The sequence below is a fragment of the Bos javanicus genome, chromosome 5, assembly GCF_032452875.1.
Source record: "Bos javanicus breed banteng chromosome 5, ARS-OSU_banteng_1.0, whole genome shotgun sequence".
NCBI lineage: Eukaryota > Metazoa > Chordata > Mammalia > Artiodactyla > Bovidae > Bos > Bos javanicus.
Genome location: NC_083872.1, coordinates 32,983,529 through 33,003,633, shown reverse-complemented (window position 1 = coordinate 33,003,633; position 20,105 = coordinate 32,983,529). Strand labels below are relative to the sequence as shown.

The 20,105-nt window shown below is 50.7% G+C and overlaps 1 protein-coding gene and 1 long non-coding RNA gene across 3 annotated transcripts; one reads left to right on the top strand and one right to left on the bottom strand.

Annotated features, from left to right (window-relative positions):
- Window positions 1–761: 761 nt before the first annotated feature.
- LOC133247477 (uncharacterized) lies at window positions 762–11,680 on the bottom strand. Of its 2 annotated transcripts, XR_009736392.1 has the most exons (4): window positions 11,442–11,680; window positions 10,975–11,303; window positions 7,245–7,444; window positions 762–2,796 (listed from the first exon to the last, which is right to left on the bottom strand). It is a non-coding gene; the product is annotated as an uncharacterized LOC133247477 (long non-coding RNA). The 2 variants fall into 2 exon arrangements; XR_009736391.1 differs by lacking the exon at window positions 7,245–7,444.
- Window positions 11,669–19,594, top strand: SLC48A1 (solute carrier family 48 member 1). Its single transcript, XM_061416343.1, has 3 exons — window positions 11,669–11,932; window positions 17,567–17,734; window positions 18,354–19,594. The coding sequence occupies exons 1-3, from the start codon at window positions 11,797–11,799 to the stop codon at window positions 18,488–18,490; spliced, it is 441 nt and encodes a 146-aa protein (XP_061272327.1). The 5' UTR covers window positions 11,669–11,796; the 3' UTR covers window positions 18,491–19,594.
- The last annotated feature ends 511 nt before the right edge of the window (window positions 19,595–20,105 follow it).

Genomic DNA, 20,105 nt, shown 5'->3' with positions numbered 1-20,105 from the left:
AAGTTGAGGTGTCAGGCACAGCCTCAGGCTACCTTCGCCAGGGTCCTCAGCCTTTAACCTCACAAGGGTTGGGGGTGGGCAGGGTACCACATAAGGTCTGGGGAGCATCTTGTGGAATTTGCCGGAATTCCCTGGTGGCTCAGACAGTAAAGTGTCTGTCACAATGTGAGAGACCTGGGTTTGATCCCTGGGTTGGGAAGATTCCCTGGAGAAGGAAATGGCAACCCACTCCAGTACTCTTGCCTTGAAAATCCCATGGACGGAGGAGCTTGGTGCAGGCTACTGTCCATGGGGTCGCAAAGAGTCGGGCACGACTGAGCGACTTCACTTTCTTCTTTCTTTCTTTGTGGAATTTGCCACCTAAATACGTGCATGCTGCTGCTGCTGCTGCTAAGTCGCTTCAGTATGTGCAACCCCATAGACGGCAGCCCACCAGGCGCCCCCGCCCCTGGGATTCTCCAGGCAAGAATACTGGAGTGGGTTGCCATTTCCTTCTCCAATGCATGAAAGTGAAAAGTGAAAGTGAAGTCGCTCAGTTGTGTCCGACTCTTAGCGATGCCATGGACTGCAGCCCACCAGGCTCCTCCGTCCATGGCATTTTCCAGGCAAGAGTCCTGGAGTGGGTTGCCATTGCCTTCTCCCAAATACATGCATGGGAGAGTCTTAGCCCAATCTTGGCACAGCTGAATCTCAAGGCACAAGATTGGAGAATGCTGCCCCCTAGAGCCAGGATTAAAGAATTCTTCACAGACAGCTGGCCATTCTTTCCTTTAGTTACAGAACAAATATTTATTGAGTCCCTACCTAAGCCCCTGGCATTACACTAGGAACTGGGAATTCAGAAGTGATCATGGCAGGCAATAAGACCTCTAACCATGAGAGTTTTCCATAGACTCAGGGATTTCTTGAAATGTTGGACCTGTGATGGTAAACTCAGCACAGTCCCAGACAAAACTAGAGGAACTGGGCCCTAACAGATAAAGCCCCCCACTCCAGTACTCCTGCCTGGAAAGTCCCATGGATGGAGGAGCCTGGTGGGCTGCCGTCTATGGGGTCGCACAGAGTCGGACACGACTGAAGTGACTTAGCAGCCTTCGTGGAGGTTTATATTAAATGGGATGGCAAGGGTGAGGGTGAAAAGATTAAACAAATACATAAGACAATTTCATGTAGTGATAAGATGTCACTTATCACAAGGTGTAAGACAGAGTAGGGGGCTGTGCTGCTGCTGCTAAGCCCCTTCAATTGTGTCCGACTCTATGCGACCCCATAGATGGCAGCCCACCAGGCTCCACTGTCCCTGGGATTCTCCAGGCAAGAACACTGGAGTGGGTTGCCATTTCCTTCTCCAATGCATGAAAGTGAAAAGTGAAAGTGAAGTTGCTCAGTCATGTCCGACTCTTCTCGACCCTATGGACTGCAGCCTACCGGGCTCCTCTGTCCATGGGATTTTCCAGGCAAGAGTACTGGAGTGGGTTGCCACTGCCTTTTCCTAGTAGGGGCTGTACTTTAGAGAATAAGGACAGGATTGCCTCTCTGATGAAGTAACATGTGACCTGAGGCTTGAATGATGAACAATCAATCTTATGAGCACTCAGAGAAGAGTTTTCCAGGACTTCCCTGGCAGTCCAGTAGTTAGGACTCTACACTACCACTGCTTGGGGTGTGGGTTAGATGCTGGTCAAGGACTAGGATCCCACATCCTGCTTGCTGGGCTTTCCTGGTGGTTCAGACAGTACAGAATCTGCCTGCAATGTAGGAGACCCAGGTTCGATACCTGGGTCAGGAAGATCCCCTAGAGAAGAGAATGGCAACTCACCCCAGTATTCTTGCCTGGAGAATCCCATGGTGGAACCTGGCGGGCTATAATCCATGAGGTCACAAGAGTCAGACACAAGTGAGTGACTAACACTTTCACTACTTTTTACTTCATCCCGTTTGCCACAGTTCAGTTCAGTTCAGTTCAGTCACTCAGTCATGTTCTACTCTTTGCGACCCCATGAACTGCAGCATGCCAGGCCTCCCTGTCCATCACCAACTCCTGGAATTTACCCAAACTCATGTCCATCAAGTTGGTGATGCCATCCAGCCATCTCATCCACTGTTATCCCCTTCTCTTCCTGCCCCCAATCCCTCCCAGCATCAGAGTCTTTTCCAATGAGTCAACTCTTTGCAAGAGGTGGCCAAACTACTGGAATTTCAGCTTTAGCATCATTCCTTCCAAAGAACACCCAGGACTGATCTCCTTTAGAATGGACTGGTTGGATGTCCTTGCAGTCCAAGGGACTCTCAAGAGTCTTTTCCAACACCACAGTTCAAAAGCATCAATTCTTCAGCGCTCAGCTCTCTTCAAGTCCAACTCTCACATCCATACATGACCACTGGAAAAACCATAGACTTGACTAGATGGAACTTTGTTGGCAAAGTAATGTCTCTGCTTTTCAATATGCTATCTAGATTGGTCATAACTTTCCTTCCAAGGAGTAAGCGTCTTTTAATTTCATGGCTGCAGTCACCATCTACAGTGATTTTGGAGCCCAGAAAAATAAAGTCTGACACTGTTTCCACTGTTTCCCCATCTATTTCCCATGAAATGATGGGACCAGATGCCATGATCTTAGTTGTCTGAATGTTGAGCTTTAAGCCAACTTTTTCACTCGCCTCTTTCACTTTCATCAGGAGGCTTTTTTAGTTCCTCTTCACTTTCTGCCATAAGGGTGGTGTCATCTGCATATCTTCCAGCAATCTTGATTCCAGTTTGTGCTTCTTCCAGTCCAGCATTTCTCATGATGTACTCTGCATATAAGTTAAATAAGCAGGGTGACAATGCATGGCCAAAAAAAAAGAGAGAGAGAAGAGCTTTCTAAACACAAAGTTACTAACATCCTAGAGCAGGAACAACCTTGGCACACTCAAGAAACAGAAAGAAGACCAGTGTACCTGAACAGAAATGGGCAGAGGTGAGACTGGTTGGAGTTGGCAAGGCTCTGATTTGCTTACCTGAATTGCTACGGAAAATATTGAGGGATTTAAGCAGGGGAGAGCTGTATTCTCGGAGAAGGCAATGGCACCCCACTCCAGTACTCTTGCCCGGAGAATCCCATGGATGGAGGAGCCTGGAAGGCTGCAGTCCATGGGGTCGCTGAGGGTCGGACGCGACTGAACGACTTCACTTTCACTTTTCACTTTCATGCATTGGAGAAGGAAATGGCAACCCACTCCAGTGTTCTTGCCTGGAGAATCCCAGGGACTGGGGTGCCTGGTGGGCTGCCGTCTATGGGGTCACACAGAGTCAGACACGACTGAAGTGACTTAGCAGTAGCAGTAGCAGAGCTGTATTCTGGTTGTTATCTTTAAAAGACCAGTCCAGCTGCTGGCTGCAGAGTGGACTGGAGGGGCAAGAAGGAGCAGAGGAAGATGGGTTAGGGAGCTGCTGCAGAAGGGTAGGTAGTGACAATGGTGCTTAGACTAAGCATGGGGACAGAGAGAAAAGAGAGGGCAGACCCAACTGTGCTTGCTAATGAATTGGACATAGGGGTGAAGCCATAGTGAATAAGGATATATCCCAAAGGACATCAGAGTTCCCTCCATGTGGGGATTAAGAAGCAGCGAGGAGGAAGCCCTGACACATCCAATAAACTCAATCAACTGGCGTATAGCTCGGTAGCATTGTGCTGTTGTTGTTCAATCATTCAATCATGTCCAACTCTGCCACCCCATAGACTGCAGCATGCCAGGCTCCCCTATCCTTTACTGGCTCCCAGAGTTTGCTCAAATTCGTGTCCATCAAGTCAATGATGCCATCCAACCATCTCATCCTCTGTCACCCTCTTTTCCTGCCCTCAATCTTTCCCAGCATCAGGGTCTTTTCCAGTGAGTCGGCATTGTGGGAGGAGATCTATGTCTGGAATGTGCCTGCTTAGGAGGAGTGAGAAAGAAATGTCTTAGGAGACAAGATGCCTATGGGTGGGAGTTAGGAGTCTGTCTTAATATTGATGTGGTCCAATAAAAAAGTGACATCAGAGGTTATGCATGTAAGAGATGTTTACATGACCTAAAATGGAATGAGGGATGGTAAATTAGGGTAATGAGGTTAATTGTAACAAGGCTGAAATCTCAGTGACTTAGTGCACACACACAAAAAGTGTTTTTCATTCATATTACAGTCCAGGGAGGGTCTGGGGAATGGAGTGCGTAGTTCTGTTCATTCATTCATTCATTTAAGGGTCCCAGGCTCTTTCTGTCATGTGGCACAGCTGTCTTCAACATGTGGCTTCTAAAATCATCACAGAATGGGAAGAGGGAATGCACGGTGCACAGGAGACTGTATGGGTCCAGCCTGGAAATGGGGCACATTGCTTCTGCTTTGATTCCAACGCTCAGAACTTTCTCTAATAGCATCAACTTAACTGCAAGGAAACTGGGACATGTTCAAAGTTCCAATTCAGTAGGTCATGGGCCAGAAAAAGAGATGCTCATGATGAGCACTGCTGGTCTCTGCCACAGGCAGGGAGAGTGGCTGCCTCTCTTAGGGATGTTGGGTGAGGGGGGTGGTGTTTTCTTGAGTTAGGATTGCAATGAGAGCTCGCTCTCTGAAAGCCCCTTGGAAGGGAAGCTGATGTGGGGAGAAGAGCATGTGTGATGCACACCTGTGTGCTTTGCAGCTTCATAATCCTTCCATGCTTTCGCCTTCTCCTGGCCTTTCTCCAGGTAAGATTTTTTTTTTTTTAATTTGGCTGCTCCAGGTCTTAGTTGTGGTATATAGGCTCTTCAATCTTTGTTGCGGTGTGCAGGATATTTTAATTGTGGCATACAGGATCTAGTTCCCTGACCAGGGATCAAACCCAGGCCCCCTACATTGGGAGCTCAGAGTCTAAATGACCACCAGGAAAGTCCCCAGATAAGATCTTTATCCCACATCATATCATTAAAATAGCATTGTGGATGCTTTCCCCTCTACAATTTTCTTTTCCCATCAAATCTAACTTGGATACTAAAGTCTAAATAATCTTTCCTAAGACATGGTTTTTGTTGTGCTATCCCTGTTCAGTAATAACAATAACAACAATTTCAAAAATGGCAATAATAATTTGTCAGATTACCGCGTTGAGTACTTTAACTTCAGCATCTCAATATTTCTCAGTTGCTGTAACAAGCTGATTACACATCATTCCCACCCTGCAGATAGAGCAGCAGAGATTCTGAGAGGTTCCTGTACTGTCTAATGTGCTGCTTAATATGGCAGCCACTAGCCATGTGTAGCCACTAGCCACTAGGTGTCTGGTCCCATCCCTTCATGGCAAATAGATGAAGGAAAAGTGGAAACAGTGGCAGATTTTATTTTTTGGGCTCCCAAATCACTTCAGATGATAACTGCAGCCACGAAATTAAAAGACGCTCCTTGAAAGAAAAGCTATGACAAACCTAGACAGTATAGTAAACCTAGACAGCATATTAAAAAGCTGCATAATCAAAGCTATGGTTTTTCCAGCAGTTGTTGCGGATGTGAGAGTTGGACCATAAAGAAGACTAAGTACCAAAGAATTGATGCCTTTGAATTGTGGTGCCAGAGAAGACTCTTGGGAGTCCTTGGACTGCAAGGAGACCAAACCAGTCAATCCTAAAGGAAATCAAACCTGAATATTCATTGGAAGGACTGATGCTGAAGCTCCAATACTTTGGCCACCTGATGTGAAGAGCTGACTCATTGGAAAAGACCCTGATGCTGGGAAAGATTGAGGGCAGGAGGAGAAGGGGGTGACAGAGGGGGATGAGATGGTTGGATGGCATCACTGACTTAAGGGACATGAGTTTGAGCAAACTCTAGGAGATAGTGAAGGACAGGGAATCCTGGTATGCTGCAATCCATGGGGTCACAAAGAGTTAGACACAACTGAGCAACTGAACAACAATAAGCCATGTGTAGCCATTTAGATTAAAATCAATTAAAAATTTAGTTCTTCAGTCATATTCAGTTCAGTTCAGTTTAGTCGCTTAGTCATGTCCGACTCTTCAGGACCCCATGAATTGCAGCATGCCAGGCCTCTCTATCCATCACCAACTCCCAGAGTTCACCCAAATTCATGTGCATCGAGTTGGTGATGCCATCCAGCCATCTCATCCTCTGTCGTCCCCTTCTCCTCATGCCTCCAATCCCTCTCAGCATCAGGGTCTTTTCCAATGAGTCAACTCTTCGCATGAGGTGGCCAAAGTATTGGAGTTTCAGCCTCAGCATCAGTCCTTCCAATGAACACCCAGGGCTGATCTCCTTTAGGATGGACTGGTTGGATCTCCTTGCAGTCCAAGGGACTCGCAAAAGTCTTCTCCAGCACCACAGTTCAAAAGTCATATTAGGTACATATCAAATACTCAACAGCCACATGTGACCAGTAGCTACCAGTGTAGAGAGGGCAGATATAGAAAATTATTTTCCTCTGGGCAGAAAGTTCTCCTGAGTTAGGGGAAACCTACTCATGTGACATAGTAAGTGGTAACCGCATCTGAGCATGAAATTCTTCAACAGCTCCTTATTGCTTTCACAGTTAAGCCAAAGTTTCAGTCTGCTTTTAATCTTCTTGTGTTATATTCTGGGCCCAAGCTACTGTTACATAATTATCTCTCGTTATTTTCTTGCACAACCTCACTCTCCAGTGTAACGAGTTTGTTCACTCCTCTCCAATAGTCCTGACATGTGCATTCATAAATATTTTTGCTCTCCTCCTTTCTATCTCCCCAGCTAGTTAATTGCTACCTGACCTTAAGGTTCAAATAGCATAAATATTTCTTGAATCAGTTCCCTCTTCCCCATTCTCGCTGACTCAGCCTGAACCACCTTTCATTCTCCCCTCACCATCTCTTGCCCTCACAGCCTTTCCACTGCTACTAACCATACTCGCTGGTGTTTATGAAGAACCTGCTGCATACTAGTCATTCTTCTAAGCGCTGACTCCTCACAAAATACTTTGAAGCGAACAACACAGCTGTCTGCATTTTACAGATGGGACAACTAAAGCATAGGGAGATGAAGGATTTGAATGGCCTCTCCGCTTTCTGGTCTTTTCAAAGGAAGTTCATCCTCACACTATTACCCTGGCCACATTTCTTAAACACAGAACTGTTACTTCCCTCCCCTGGCTCCACAGAGAGGGGGAAACCTTCTAAGAAGAGCAAGCAAGGCCATTTTCGTTCAGAATAATTCCAACCTCAAAACCCTTTACATCACCCACAGACCACAAACTACTTACAGTTTCCCAAACCTGCCACACTCTTTCTTCCTTCTGGGCTGTCACCCAGGCTGCTCCCACTGCATGGAGCGCTGCCCTGCAGGCCAGCTCTGAAGTCATCCACGGCAGTGCACTCTGGACCACAGGGCCTGCTCCCTCCTCGGAACAGCCAGCAGTAACTCCCTCCATCCACAGCTCCCAAAGGAGGGCTGGATACCAAGCTCACCAAATTAAAATCACTTCTCATTAAAAAAAAAAATATACTTCCAAGATTCAAACTTAATAAGGCAGAGGTGGATTCTGGGGTCTTTTTTTTTTTTTTTTTTTTTTAAAGAAGCTCCCCAGACTATTCAGAAGTGAAGCAAATACTTCCTTTGTAGCTCAGAGGATAAGAATCTGCCTGTCAATGTTGTTAGATCCCTGGTCTCAGGAAGACGGCACATGCCTCAGAGCAACTAAGCCCCGGCCACAACTACTGAGCTGGCACGCTAGAGCCTTCTTCTCCTGTGCTCCACAAGAGGAGCCACCGCAATGAGAAGCCCCTGCACCCTAAAGAAGAGTAGCCCCCACCTGCCACAACTAGAGAAAGCCTGTGAAAAAGCAATGAAGATCCAGTGCTGCCAAAAAAAAAAAAAAGTGAGGCAAATGTGGTTTACATCATTCACTTGGCAACTAATCATGTCCTGACTACATTTCTTGTATATGATCTCCTTTATTGTTATTTAATTCTTACCTTCATTCACTCACATTCATCCACTCAACAAATGTTTTCCAAGGGGATTTGATGTGCTGGAAACTCTTTTATGTGTTGGTGTGAATGAAAGAGGCACAGTTGCTGTTAATGGAGATGACATTCCAGAGAGATGTGATAGCTGAATAATGGGCCACCAATGAAGCAGGGCAAAGACTAATAGAGTTTTGCCAAGAAAATGCACTGGTCATAACAAACACCCTCTTCCAACAACAAAAGAGAAGACTCTATACATGGACATCACCAGATGGTCAACACCGAAATCAGATTGATTATATTCTTTGCAGCCAAAGATGGAGAAGCTCTATACAGTCAGCAAAATCAAGACCAGGAGCTGACTGTGGGCTCAGACCATGAACTCCTTATTGCCAAATTCAGACTTAAATTGAAGAAAGTAGGGAAAACCACTAGACCATTCAGGTATGACCTAAATCAAATCCCTTATGATTATACAGTGGAAGTGAGAAATAGATTTAAGGGCCTAGATCTGATAGATAGAGTGCCTGATGAACTACGGAATGAGGTTCGTGACATTGTACAGGAGACAGGGATCAAGACCATTCCCATAGAAAAGAAATGCAAAAAAGCAAAATGGCTGTCTGGGGAGGCCTTACAAATAGCTGTGAAAAGAAGAGAAGTGAAAAGCAAAGGAGAAAAGGAAAGATATAAACATCTGAATGCAGAATTCCAAAGAATAGCAAGAAGAGATATGAAAGCCTTCTTCAGCAATCAATGCAAAGAAATAGAGGAAAACAACAGAATGGGAAAGACTAGGGATCTCTTGAAGAAAATCAGAGATACCAAAGGAACATTTCATGCAAAGATGAGCTCGATAAAGGACAGAAATGGTATGGACCTAACAGAAGCAGAAGATATTAAGAAGAGATGGCAAGAATACACAGAAGAACTGTACAAAAAGATCTTCATGACCCAGATAATCACGATGGTGTGATCACTGACCTAGAGCCAGACATCCTGGAATGTGAAGTCAAGTGGGCCTTAGAAAGCATCACTATGAACAAAGCTGGTGGAGGTGACGGAATTCCAGTTGAGCTATTTCAAATCCTGAAAGATGATGCTGTGAAAGTGCTACACTCAATATGCCAGCAAATTTGGAAAACTCAACAGTGGCCACAGGACTGGAAAAGGTCAGTTTTCATTCCGATCCCAAAGAAAGGCAATGCCAAAGAATGCTCAAACTACCGCACAATTGCACTCATCTCACATGCTAGGAAAGTAATGCTCAAAATTCTCCAAGCCAGGCTTCAGCAATATGTGAACCGTGAACTTCCAGATGTTCAAGCTGGTTTTACAAAAGGCAGAGGAACCAGAGATCAAATTGCCAACATCTGCTGGATCATCGAAAAAGCAAGAGAGTTCCAGAAAAACATCTATTTCTGCTTTATTGACTATGCCAAAGCCTTTGACTGTGTGGATCATAATAAACTGTGGAAAATTCTGAAAGAGATGGGAATACCAGACCACCTGACCTGCCACTTGAGAAATTTGTATGCAGGCCAGGAAGCAACAGTTAGAACTGGACATGGAACAACAGACTGGTTCCAAATTGGAAAAGGAGTTCGTCAAGGCTGTATATTGTCACCCTGTTTATTTAACTTATATGCAGAGTACATCATGAGAAATGCTGGGCTGGAAGAAACACAAGCTGGAATCAAGATTGCCGGGAGAAATATCAATAACCTCATATATGCAGATGACACCACCCTTATGGCAGAAAGTGAAGAGGAACTAAAAAGCCTCTTGATGAAAGTGAAAGTGGAGAGTGAAAAAGTTGGCTTAAAGCTCAACATTCAGAAAACGAAGATCATGGCATCCAGTCCCATCACTTCATGGGAAATAGAAGATGGGGAAACAGTGGAAACAGTGTCAGACTTTATTTTTCTGGGCTCCAAAATCACTACAGATGGTGACTGCAGCCATGAAATTAAAAGACGCTTACTCCTTGGAAGAAAAGTTATGACCAACCTAGATAGCATATTGAAAAGCAGAGACATTACTTTGCCAACAAAGTTCGGTCTAGTCAAGGCTATGGTTTTTCCTGTGGTCATGTATGGGTGTGAGAGTTGAACTGTGAAGAAGGCTGAGTGCCGAAGAATTGGTGCTTTTGAACTGTGGTGTTGGAGAAGACTCTTGAGAGTCCCTTGGACTGCAAGGAGATCCAACCAGTCCATTCTGAGGGAGATCAGCCCTGGGATTTCTTTGGAAGGAATGATGCTAAAGCTGAAACTCCAGTACTTTGGCCACCTCATGCGAAGAGTTGACTCATTGGAAAAGACTCTGATGCTGGGAGGGATTGGGGGCAGGAAGAGAAGGGGACGACAGAGGATGAGATGGCTGGATGGCATCATTGACTCGATGGACGTGAGTCTCAGTGAACTCCGGGAGTTGGTGATGGACAGGGAGGCCTGGTGTGCTGCAATTCATGGGGTCGCAAAGAGCTGGACACGACTGAGCGACTGATCTGATCTGATCTGAAGATGTCAGTGTCCTGATCCCCAGAATTTGTGAATTTATTGCTTCACATGCCAAAGGGATTTTGCTGGTGTAATTAAGTTAAGGATCTTAACAGGGAAATTCCTTTGGATTATCCAGGTTCTTAGTCACAAGGGTCCCTATAAGGGAAAAGAAGGAGGCCGCAGAGTTAGTGAGAAAGTAAAGATGATGTAATGACAGAAACAGAGGTCTAGGTGGTGTGACTGTTGGCTTTGAAGATGGAGCTGGCTTCGAAGACACTCAGGAATCAAGGGATGTGGGCAGCTCTAGAAGCTGAAAAATGCAAGGAAACAGCTTTTCCCCTCATGCCTCCAAAAGGAAGGCTGCACTGCCCTCCCCTAGATTTTAGCCCTCTGAGTTCCACTTTTGGACACCTGACCTAGGGAACTGTGAGATAATAAATCTGTGTTGTTTGAAGCCACTAGATCTGTGGTAATTTGCTACAGCAGGGAAAAGAAATAAATACAAGGTATATTGGATACTTACTTCGTGCCAGTATGCGATGAACCTCCTCCACTATATTTTAAGTGTTTGAGGGCTCCGTGTGCTACATTTTGATCTTCCCTGCGGGCTCCCAGCATGGCGCTGGGCCCGCAGCCGTAGCTCAGTACACACCTGCTACAGATTCCAGTCTCTTCCTTGGCTTTGTCTGACTCTGATGCAAGTGGCGTTCGGGTAGATTTTGGGTGGGAAGGGTACGCTTGTGGAGATGAAAGAAAGGAGCTGTCCTTGACGGGAAGGAGCCTGAGGTCAGAAGACGAGAAGGGTTCCGAGAGAAGCATCTGCTGAGACTGCTTAACGCCTGAGGAGGGAACCTGATGGATAGATAGGCGCGAAAGCAATCATATTCGCTGTGTAATTTCCTATATCTTAATTTTTTATAATTGATTTTTAACGAGAAATTTACATCTGAAATTTTAAACGAGAACGTGATAAACTTTAAAAGCAAATACCGCAGCTGGTTTGTAGAGCTGAGTGTTTCCGGGCCCCGCCGAGGCCTAAATATCCTGATACTGTAGCTCAGACGACGGGCCCCAGAACCTGCCCTTTAAGGCGGCATCCCCAAGAGATCCGGGCTGCAGACTGCAGGCAAGCCCAGGACGCGCTCGCCGCGGTGGTTCCGGGCGCGGGCGGCCTCCGGCCGGGGAGGGCGCTGTGTCGGCGACGCAGGGGGCGGGCCGGGGGCGGAGCGCGGGCGGCCGGCGGCTCCGGCTCGGCTCACGGCTCCCCGCTCCGGCTCCGGGCCCTGCACCTGTGACCAGCGGCCGCGCTCGCCCTCCGCGCCCGGCGCCCGCAGCCCGCAGCCCTATGGCCCCGTCCCGCCTGCAGCTCGGCCTTCGCGCCGCCTACTCGGGTCTCAGCTCCGTGGCCGGCTTCTCCATCTTCCTCGTCTGGACGGTGGTCTACAGACAGCCGGGCACCGCGGCCATGGGGGGGCTCGCAGGTACCCCGGGGCGCGCGGGGGGCGCTGGGGTCCGGCTCCCGCGGCTCGGGCGCCCGGCTGCGGGGAGGCGCCGGCGGCTGCTCCGGGAAGCTCCTCCCTGGCGGCGCTTCCCCGGGGAGTGGGTGGCGTGTTTACCCAAGACTGGCCGTGGGCAGAGCAGGCCCCTCGTGGGCCCGGGCTTCTGGGCATCCCTAGGGGACCTCGGGGACCCAATGCCCGCCCCAGGTCCAGGGCCCCGATGTCCCGCCTCTGCCGTTTTCACCAGCCCCGCAGCCCCCAGGTTAGCCCGTCCGCTCTCCACCCTGTGCCTCGGTGACAGCGCCCCTGTGCGCCCGCTGCCCTCGCCACCTCCTATGGGCGGCCAGGTGTGAAGACACCCAAACACACACGCACTTGTTCTGGGGGATCCGCGCCCCTTCCCTGGAGGCTGGGTGAGCGCGGAGAAGGAGTCAGTGGAAAGGAGGGCTGGGTTTCCCGGGGAAGCCCGGCTGCCTCCTTCCAGGGTGGAGCCCAGCCCCGGCAGAGTCCTCAGCGGGGGCTCAGGACTGCGCTAGGGGTTTGAGGGAAATTGACGTTTTCTTTCCACCACGTCGGTGTCTCCGTGCCACCCTCAGGAGCTGTGGCTCCTGAGTCAAGGTCCGTTCAACCCCGCCGGCCTCCCTTTCTGTGCCTCCAGTAGGGCAGAGGAGGCTAGCACTGGTGTTGAGAGCGTCAGCGCGCTGGTGGAGGTCCCATGCTTACCAATGCTGTGCTCGCTCTGCATCTTTGGGCATGTTGTTCACTTCTCTGTGTTGTAGAGTTGGTGAGAAGACGAAACATATTTTTTCTACTTGCTCACTTTTTTTTTTTTTTTTTAACGCTTTCTATGTGTCGGGCACCCTGTTAAGCAAACTGCTTCTGTCATCTCATTTAATCCTTAATTAGTCATTATTCCTGTGTCCATTTTACAGGTCAGGCTTAAACTGAGGCGTAGTGTAAATAAATAGCTTACCCAGGGTTACACACCTCCATGAAATAATATGTGTGGGAAAACACTCTGGGAAAAAAGTACATGTGAGGATAATGCTTCTACATTAGGATGATCTTATTGGTAACTAAACTCTGCCAGAAGAGCCCTAAATGGACTAACTAAAAATAACTAGATTTGCTCATTGCCCTGAAGCTTACTGACTATGATCTGGATAGAGAAGGAACGGAGGTGGGGTTTCTGCCTTGTAAGAGGGGCATAGGTTACCGCAGCCTAAGCAATGCCAAGCCGAGCACTGGGGGTCTCCAAGGAAGGTGAGTGGGTACCCGGCTGGGCTGCTCCTCATGCCCGCGTGGACTCCCCACCTGTGGGTTCCTGTCCTCCTGGGGGGAGCCTGCCCACCTCTGCTCAGTTATCTGCAGTCCCCTGGCCCCTTTCTGCTCTGCACCCCGCTCCCCCCGCCTGCCATGCTCCTCCTGGTTCTCTTGTCCCTGTAGAGTATTCCCATTTCCCTCGGCCCTGCTGCTTTCCCCTCTGGATGGCGGGGTGACTCCTCAGGTGAGACCCAGGGGTTGCCCTGATGAGACCTGACAGGAGGGGGCTGCTTGGGGCTGAGGAGGAAGGGCCACCCCTGGAATCTGAGCTGGGTGTGTGGAGTCTGACCTGATGGAGTGAGCCCCATGGAGGCGTGTGACCATAGGCACATCAATGCCTCCTGGGCTCGGTTTCCTCTTCTGTTAGGAATGGGAGGAGATGCTGCCGACAGGCGTGTTGTGTGAGGCCCCCATTCAGGTCTAGAATGTAACAGCTGTCTGTCCTCTCCCTGAATCACCCATCTTGCAGCTTCCTGTTGGGGGGCAGCCCTGGGGAGTCCCAGGGTTTCCCTCTAACCCAGTCCTGCCTTCTCTCCCTCCCTGAAGACATCCCTTAGCCTCCAAGACAGGCCAGCTATGTATGGAGTTGCGTGCAGGGAGAGGTGTGAGGGCAGCAACAGCTGGGGCAGGATCCTGGCACCTCCCTGACAGCCATTGCAGAACCGAAGATGCCCAGTGATGGTGGGAGCGGCGGCCGTGGTTGTGGCCCTCGTGGTAGCAGCGGGGCAGGTGGGGGAGGGGCAGTGAGGGCCACACGCCCGCTCCACGTGAATGAGTGCTGAGAGTGTCTGCAGCCAGTCAGCCTCTTCCTCTTTTGGGGAGAATCATCAGCAGATTTGTGAGCACCCCACTTCTGACTTGGCATTTTCAGAAACTGCCGAGTCACCAGAGGGCAGCCCCAGCGCACTCCTTCCCCTGTGTGCCGGGCGGGGCTGCTGGGGGGTGCTGGTTTCCTGGAGCCCCTGGGAAAATGTGCCTGGGTGGAGACCCACTCTCCCTGATCCTGGTGGTTGTCCGGGAAGAAGTGGCTTGAGAAGCTGGAGAAATGATTTTGCTTGGGAACCCTTGGGAAGAAGACTGACTCTAGGTCTAGTAGACCAAAATAGAGTAAGATTGGAAAGCTTGGCTGGGTATCTAGCGGGCTCTAGGTTCTTCCCGTGAGCTGAGTGAGAGAAGCTGGGGTGGGGAGAGGGGTGTGGGAACAGAGGGGGCCCCATGTTCAGTGGCTCACTCATCTGCGTTTCCCTGTGGGCCCCCCAGTCTCCTCCTGGCTCCTCACCTCTAACCCAGCCACTGGGGGTTCTTTCACTGACCAGCTGTGTGCCTTTGATGCCCCAAGCCAAGCAGGGCCCTACTCCTTGAGGCAGATGGGCTGGAGCAAGGAGTGAGGTTTGGCATGGACACGCAGCTGGGTGAGGAAACTATCCGCTCTGCCCCGAGTCATGCAGACCAGGCTTCCTGCAGTCTAGAGTGTCCCAGGGAAGGGAGCAGGGCTGAGGCGAGGGAGGGACCCTGGGGACTCTTGCTGCCTCACTGACCACCTGGGTGGAGTTAGGGGCGGTCCCTCTTCTATGGGCAGAGGCAGGAACCAGGATGAGTGGGGATGGGCCTGCTTCCAGATGTGGCTGGTGTTTATCTGGAGGCCAGGCCTGTGAGCAGGGGAAGTGAGAGGTGGGGGCAGGTTGTGCCTGCTTATTAACGGAGAGCTGGGATCTGGAACACCCTGAATGGTCGTCTTCCTCTTCTTCCTGCTCAGCCCTTTTTACTACATGGATGGATGTGGGGGTGGATACATGGGTGTTTGGGAGGCACTGCTGGAGCACAGCTAGTAGACTAAGAGAGGGCATCTCACAGGCCCTTATTTCAGCGTTTCCTAACCCAGAGATTGCTGAGTCACAGGGGAATCGCTCTGACCTCCTTATTTTTCCCCTAAGCTGGCTTCCAGAATCTTTAAGTGTAAAACATCAGAGAGCCATCTATTTCAGCCCCTCCATGGTGACAGAGGGCAAGAGGAGCTGTCACAGAGGTGCCCATCTGACGGCTGCTTGGATGTGCATAGTGACAATACCCTTCCTTCCTAGGGCCCTTTAAGAAACCAAACAGCTCCCCCAGTGAACACTTAGGATGCACGTGAGATGATTGGGAAAGATTTCTGGGAAGGGTGACTAGCACAGCATCCATTCAGATCATGGAAGACGTACGCAGAAGCTGGGGGGTTGGTATTCTGTCCTTCTCTGGCCTGGACCCGCTTCCTGCCTAGGCAGGGATGAGGACATGCTTGTCCTGGCTCAACCTGACTCTAGGGCTACATTCCAGATCCCTAACCCCTGAGGGAAGTAGGGGTTGAGCGTGGGTCAAACACCATGGGAGAGGAAGCCGCAGGTGTTGGCGGAGGTGAGTCCTCACTAGCAGGGAGCCTTGTGTCACCCAGTTTCCAGGTTGGTGGGAACTTCGGGCGTCCCTTCTTTCAGATGTGGAGGCTCTGAGAGTCACGAGCAGCCCTGCAGTGCCAAGCCCAGGCTTCCTGGCTGGCAGCCTCGTGGTTCTCTGTCCCTTGCCAGGCTGCCTGAATTGTGACAGCTTCTGAGGTGGTAACCAGAGCAGAGATCTGTGATGACTCCCCCTCCACCTTCTTATTTTCCCCCAACTTAAAAAAATATTATGAAATATTTCAGGCTCATAAAAAGGGATAGACAATTTAGTGAACTCCCTTAAATATCGTAGATTCAGTCAAAGCATTCTCCCCCACCCCGATCTCCCTATCTGCTTCCCCTCCCTCTCTCCCCTGCCAGAGCTGACCACCGCTTCCCCCAGCCTCCCAGTGCCCCTCTGCGTGTAGTGTGTGCGGCTCACTTTCTGGAAGGCCTCCTGACTCTCAGGATACAGCAGCCTCCACACAGCTGACTCTGCCTCATTCCTCATTCCTCCCTTGTCGGGACCCTGCAGCTCTGCCCCAGACCCTTGCCAATGGAATTAATATTTGCTTCTCTCTTTGGGCTGCGGTGGCAGGCAGCGCCTGGCACAGAGGGCACTCATTGTATTGGCTGACTGGCAGCTGGCATTGGAGGGGAAGAGCCCAGCCAGGCCCAGAGGGCAAACCTATGACCAGCTGGGGGCAACTGGCCTGCCCTTTCAGCAAACAACTTAGGAAATGGAGTCTAGCAGGGGACTTCCCTGGCAGTCCAGTGATCAAGACTCCACGCTTCCACTGCCGGGGGCATGGACTGATCCCTGGTCAGGAGACTACAAGCCTGAATGCCACATGGCACAGCCAAATAAGTAAATAAAATGGAGTCTGGCCAAGAGCAAGAAGAAGGCCACGTGGGAACTGGGTGGTCCTGGGGGTTTTACCACTGGGCCTCCCCATCCCGTAAAACCAATACATGGAGTTTGGGAAGAGCCCCACTGCCCACGCCATTAGCCTTTCAATGTGGTGGTGGTGGCCTCTGAAGGTGAGGGAGCAGGAGCATCAGAAGAAGTGCTAGTCACTCAGTCATGTCTGACTCTTTGTGACCCTATGGACTTTAGCCCCCAAGCTCCTCTGTCCATGGGATTCTCCAGGCAAGGATACTGAAGTAGGTTGCCATTCCCTTTTCCAACGGATCTTCTCGAACCAGGGATGGAACCTGCGTCTCCTGCATCACAGGCAGATTCTTTACCGCTGAGCCACCTGGGAAGCCCAGGAGGAGCACCAGGGTGGGAGCAGTGCCCCCACATCTGTGGCCCCAGGTTGGGTAGTAGGGAGTCCTTGGAAAGCAGGTTGGACTGCAGTGGTCCCCAAACCTTCTGACTTCAGGACCCCTTTATGCTCTTAAAATGTGGGGAAACCCCAAGGAAATTTTGTTGATGTGGGTTATATCTATCAATATGTACTGTATTAGAAATTAATACTGAGGAATTAAAAATTCTTAACCATTTTAAACTATAATACTAAAAATAACATTGTGATAAGTAACTTTTTTTTGGTAAGAAATACTCAGGTTTTCCAAAACAAACAAAAAACTAGGGAGAACGATGACATGGTTTCATATTTTTGCAAATCTCTTTAATGTCTGGCTTACTGGGAGGCAGCCAGAATCTCTCAGCTGCTTTTGCATTCATGTCCTCTTTACATCGCAGGCCACTGTGGACTCCAGCAAACTCCGCTCAACAGGGACAGAGAAAAGGCCCATACTACCTTACTGTTTTTTTTGTGAGAACAGTCTGGTCTGGGGGGACCCGCAGGGCCCTGGGGGTCGGCATGTGAGGACGGAAGGGCCCCCGCCTGAGCCTCTTTCGGTCTCTCCCCGGCAGGTGTGCTGGCGCTGTGGGTGCTGGTGACGCACGTGATGTACATGCAGGATTACTGGAGGACGTGGCTCAAGGGGCTGCGCGGCTTCTTCTTCGTGGGCGTGCTGTTCTCGGCCGTCTCCGTCGCCACGTTCTGCACCTTCTTGGTGCTGGCCATCACTGGACACCAGAGTAAGGGCTTACGCCGCGGCAGAGAGTGGGCGGGCCGCTGGGTGGGGCGCTCAGGAGACCCCAGATTATCTTGCTACGTCCAATGTTTATGCCCACAGGACTGGGCAGATCACTTAACTTCCCTGTACCGAGGTTTCCTCATTGTTAAAGTGGGGAGAATGGACCCCCCCACCCCAGCCTCTGGGTTAGAAGGGGTAAGTGTGAGCTGCAGTCAGCATCCAGGAGTGTGTGGTTAGCAGTACCTTTAAGCCTCCTGCCCAGCTCCGGGATGGGAGCGCCCCCTGGTGGCTGCAGTAAGCAAGGAGCCAAAGGCCCTTCCTGCCCGCTCCGATGCTGAAGCAGATTGGAAAGTAGAGGTCTAAGGTCAGTGTCACAATAGCAGGGTGGATGATGATACAGACTTGTGATTAGCCAGCCCTGACCTAGCCTCATCCCCACTGCTTCCTGCTAGCAAACTCTGAATGCTCTGGAACCTCTATTACACCTAATCTCTCCACTGGATCGGTTCAGCCTCTGTTGGAGACTGTGGGGAAGAATGGCCTGGGGCTTGTGGCATGGTGGCTAGGGGTCAAGGGCAAGGTCCTCTTGAAAGTCACAGTTGGATTCTTCTGCCCTGCAGGCCTCACAGACCCCAACAGCTACTACCTCTCTTGTGTTTGGAGCTTCATTTCCTTCAAGTGGGCCTTCCTGCTTAGCCTCTACGCCCACCGCTACCGGGCTGACTTTGCTGACATTAGCATCCTCAGCGATTTCTGACCCCACGGGATGAGGGTTCTGCACCCTGATGGTCCTCAGGACCTGGACTCAGCCTCTGAGACATCAGGCGGACTTGTACACCCCCTGGGAACCCCAGAACTGAGGCGGAAAATCTACAGCAGGAGGACGGATGGTGTTTCTGAAGCTGTCCTGTCCCCTTTGGGGGAGCCCTGGCTGCTGTGGGGAGGGGCCCCGCCGTGTTGCTCATCAGCCTGGCTGGAGGGCAGCTTTAGACCTTTAAAACGTGGCTCTATTTTCTTAGCACTCAGCGGGCAGTCTTTGTAAGCAGGCCAGGGCTACAGTCAAGGCAATGGAGGCCGTGCCTGGGGCCCAGGGGCAGGCAGTATGGTCTCTGCTGCCCTGGGCCCTCTCCCTCAGGCAGGGTGGGACCCTGGGGAGGTCAGGTCAAATAAGGGGTCTCTAGTAAAGGCTTCTCAACCCCCTATCCCAGCACCCCCATCCTTGTGTCCCCCAAGTGTCAGGTAGTTGAACTCATTGGTCCCAGGGGTGGGTGACATTGGCTGTCTTTTCCCAAGGCCTGGGGACCTGGGGGGAGTTCAGTGTCCCTCTCCCCACTCTGTTCCCACAGCACTGGCTCCAAGACTGTGCTAGAGCCGTTGCCCCTTCACCACGTACATCAGAGCAGGATGCCCCAAATGAGGCCAGACTCAAGGTCTTGGGGGAGGTGCTCCTGCCCCCTAAAGGGCTTTGGGGAAGGGGGCAGCAGATTGGGCTAGAAGAAACTCTCAAGTGAGGCTTCTATAGCCCAACATTTCCACTCAGTCTTCTCACACCTGCTCCTCCTGGCACCCGAGTCACTGCAGCCCCCAGACGCACCCCACCCCCACTGCCCCTGCCAGCTGCCCTTCATGAGAGCTTTTTATCTTTCAAAATCTCCCTTCCAAAGGACAAAATCTGCTTTACCACCTATACACTGGCCCAAGGGCTCACCGCACTCGGGAGGGAAGGGGCCGCATTAATCTTTTCTTCGGCTGCCATTTTGCACGGTCCACCCCTTTCCCACCCGATGCGTCCTGCCCCTCAGCTCTTTGCCTTATCTGTGTCACTGTCACTTTAGCAAAAATACAGCAGCCATTTGTATCAGCCAGCCTCCAGTGCTTTCTTGCCGGATGGACTGTGGGAGCAGTGGGTGGGAAGGGTGGGGATGGGAGGGCTCTCCAGTTGTCTCATTAAGTAAGCCATTTCTGTAATAGAGGAGGTTCTCTCCCTCTGGTCCTACTTGAGGGACTCCCCATGGGGGAACCCCCAGGCCAGCAGCACACCCCCAGCCCTCTCAACACACCCCCAGCCAGGGTGAGGATGCCCTTGGGCACAGCTTCAGCAATGCCTGTGGGACTGAGTGCCTGTCGCCCAAGAGGCCAGGACAGAATGGATGAACATGCTTTCCTTGTGTTCTCCAGGCTCCGAAGACTTGGGGCCAGATTCTAGCTAACAAGGCTGCTGCTTCTGCTGCCTGAAGAAGCCTGGCCATCTCGGAACTGTCAAGACAGGTGCCGGCAGCCCCAGCACCTCACAGTGGGTGAGCGTGCCCAGTCCTGTAGCCTCACCATTCTCTCTTCTAGGCTCAGTAGATGCTTAAGGAGTCAAGGTACAT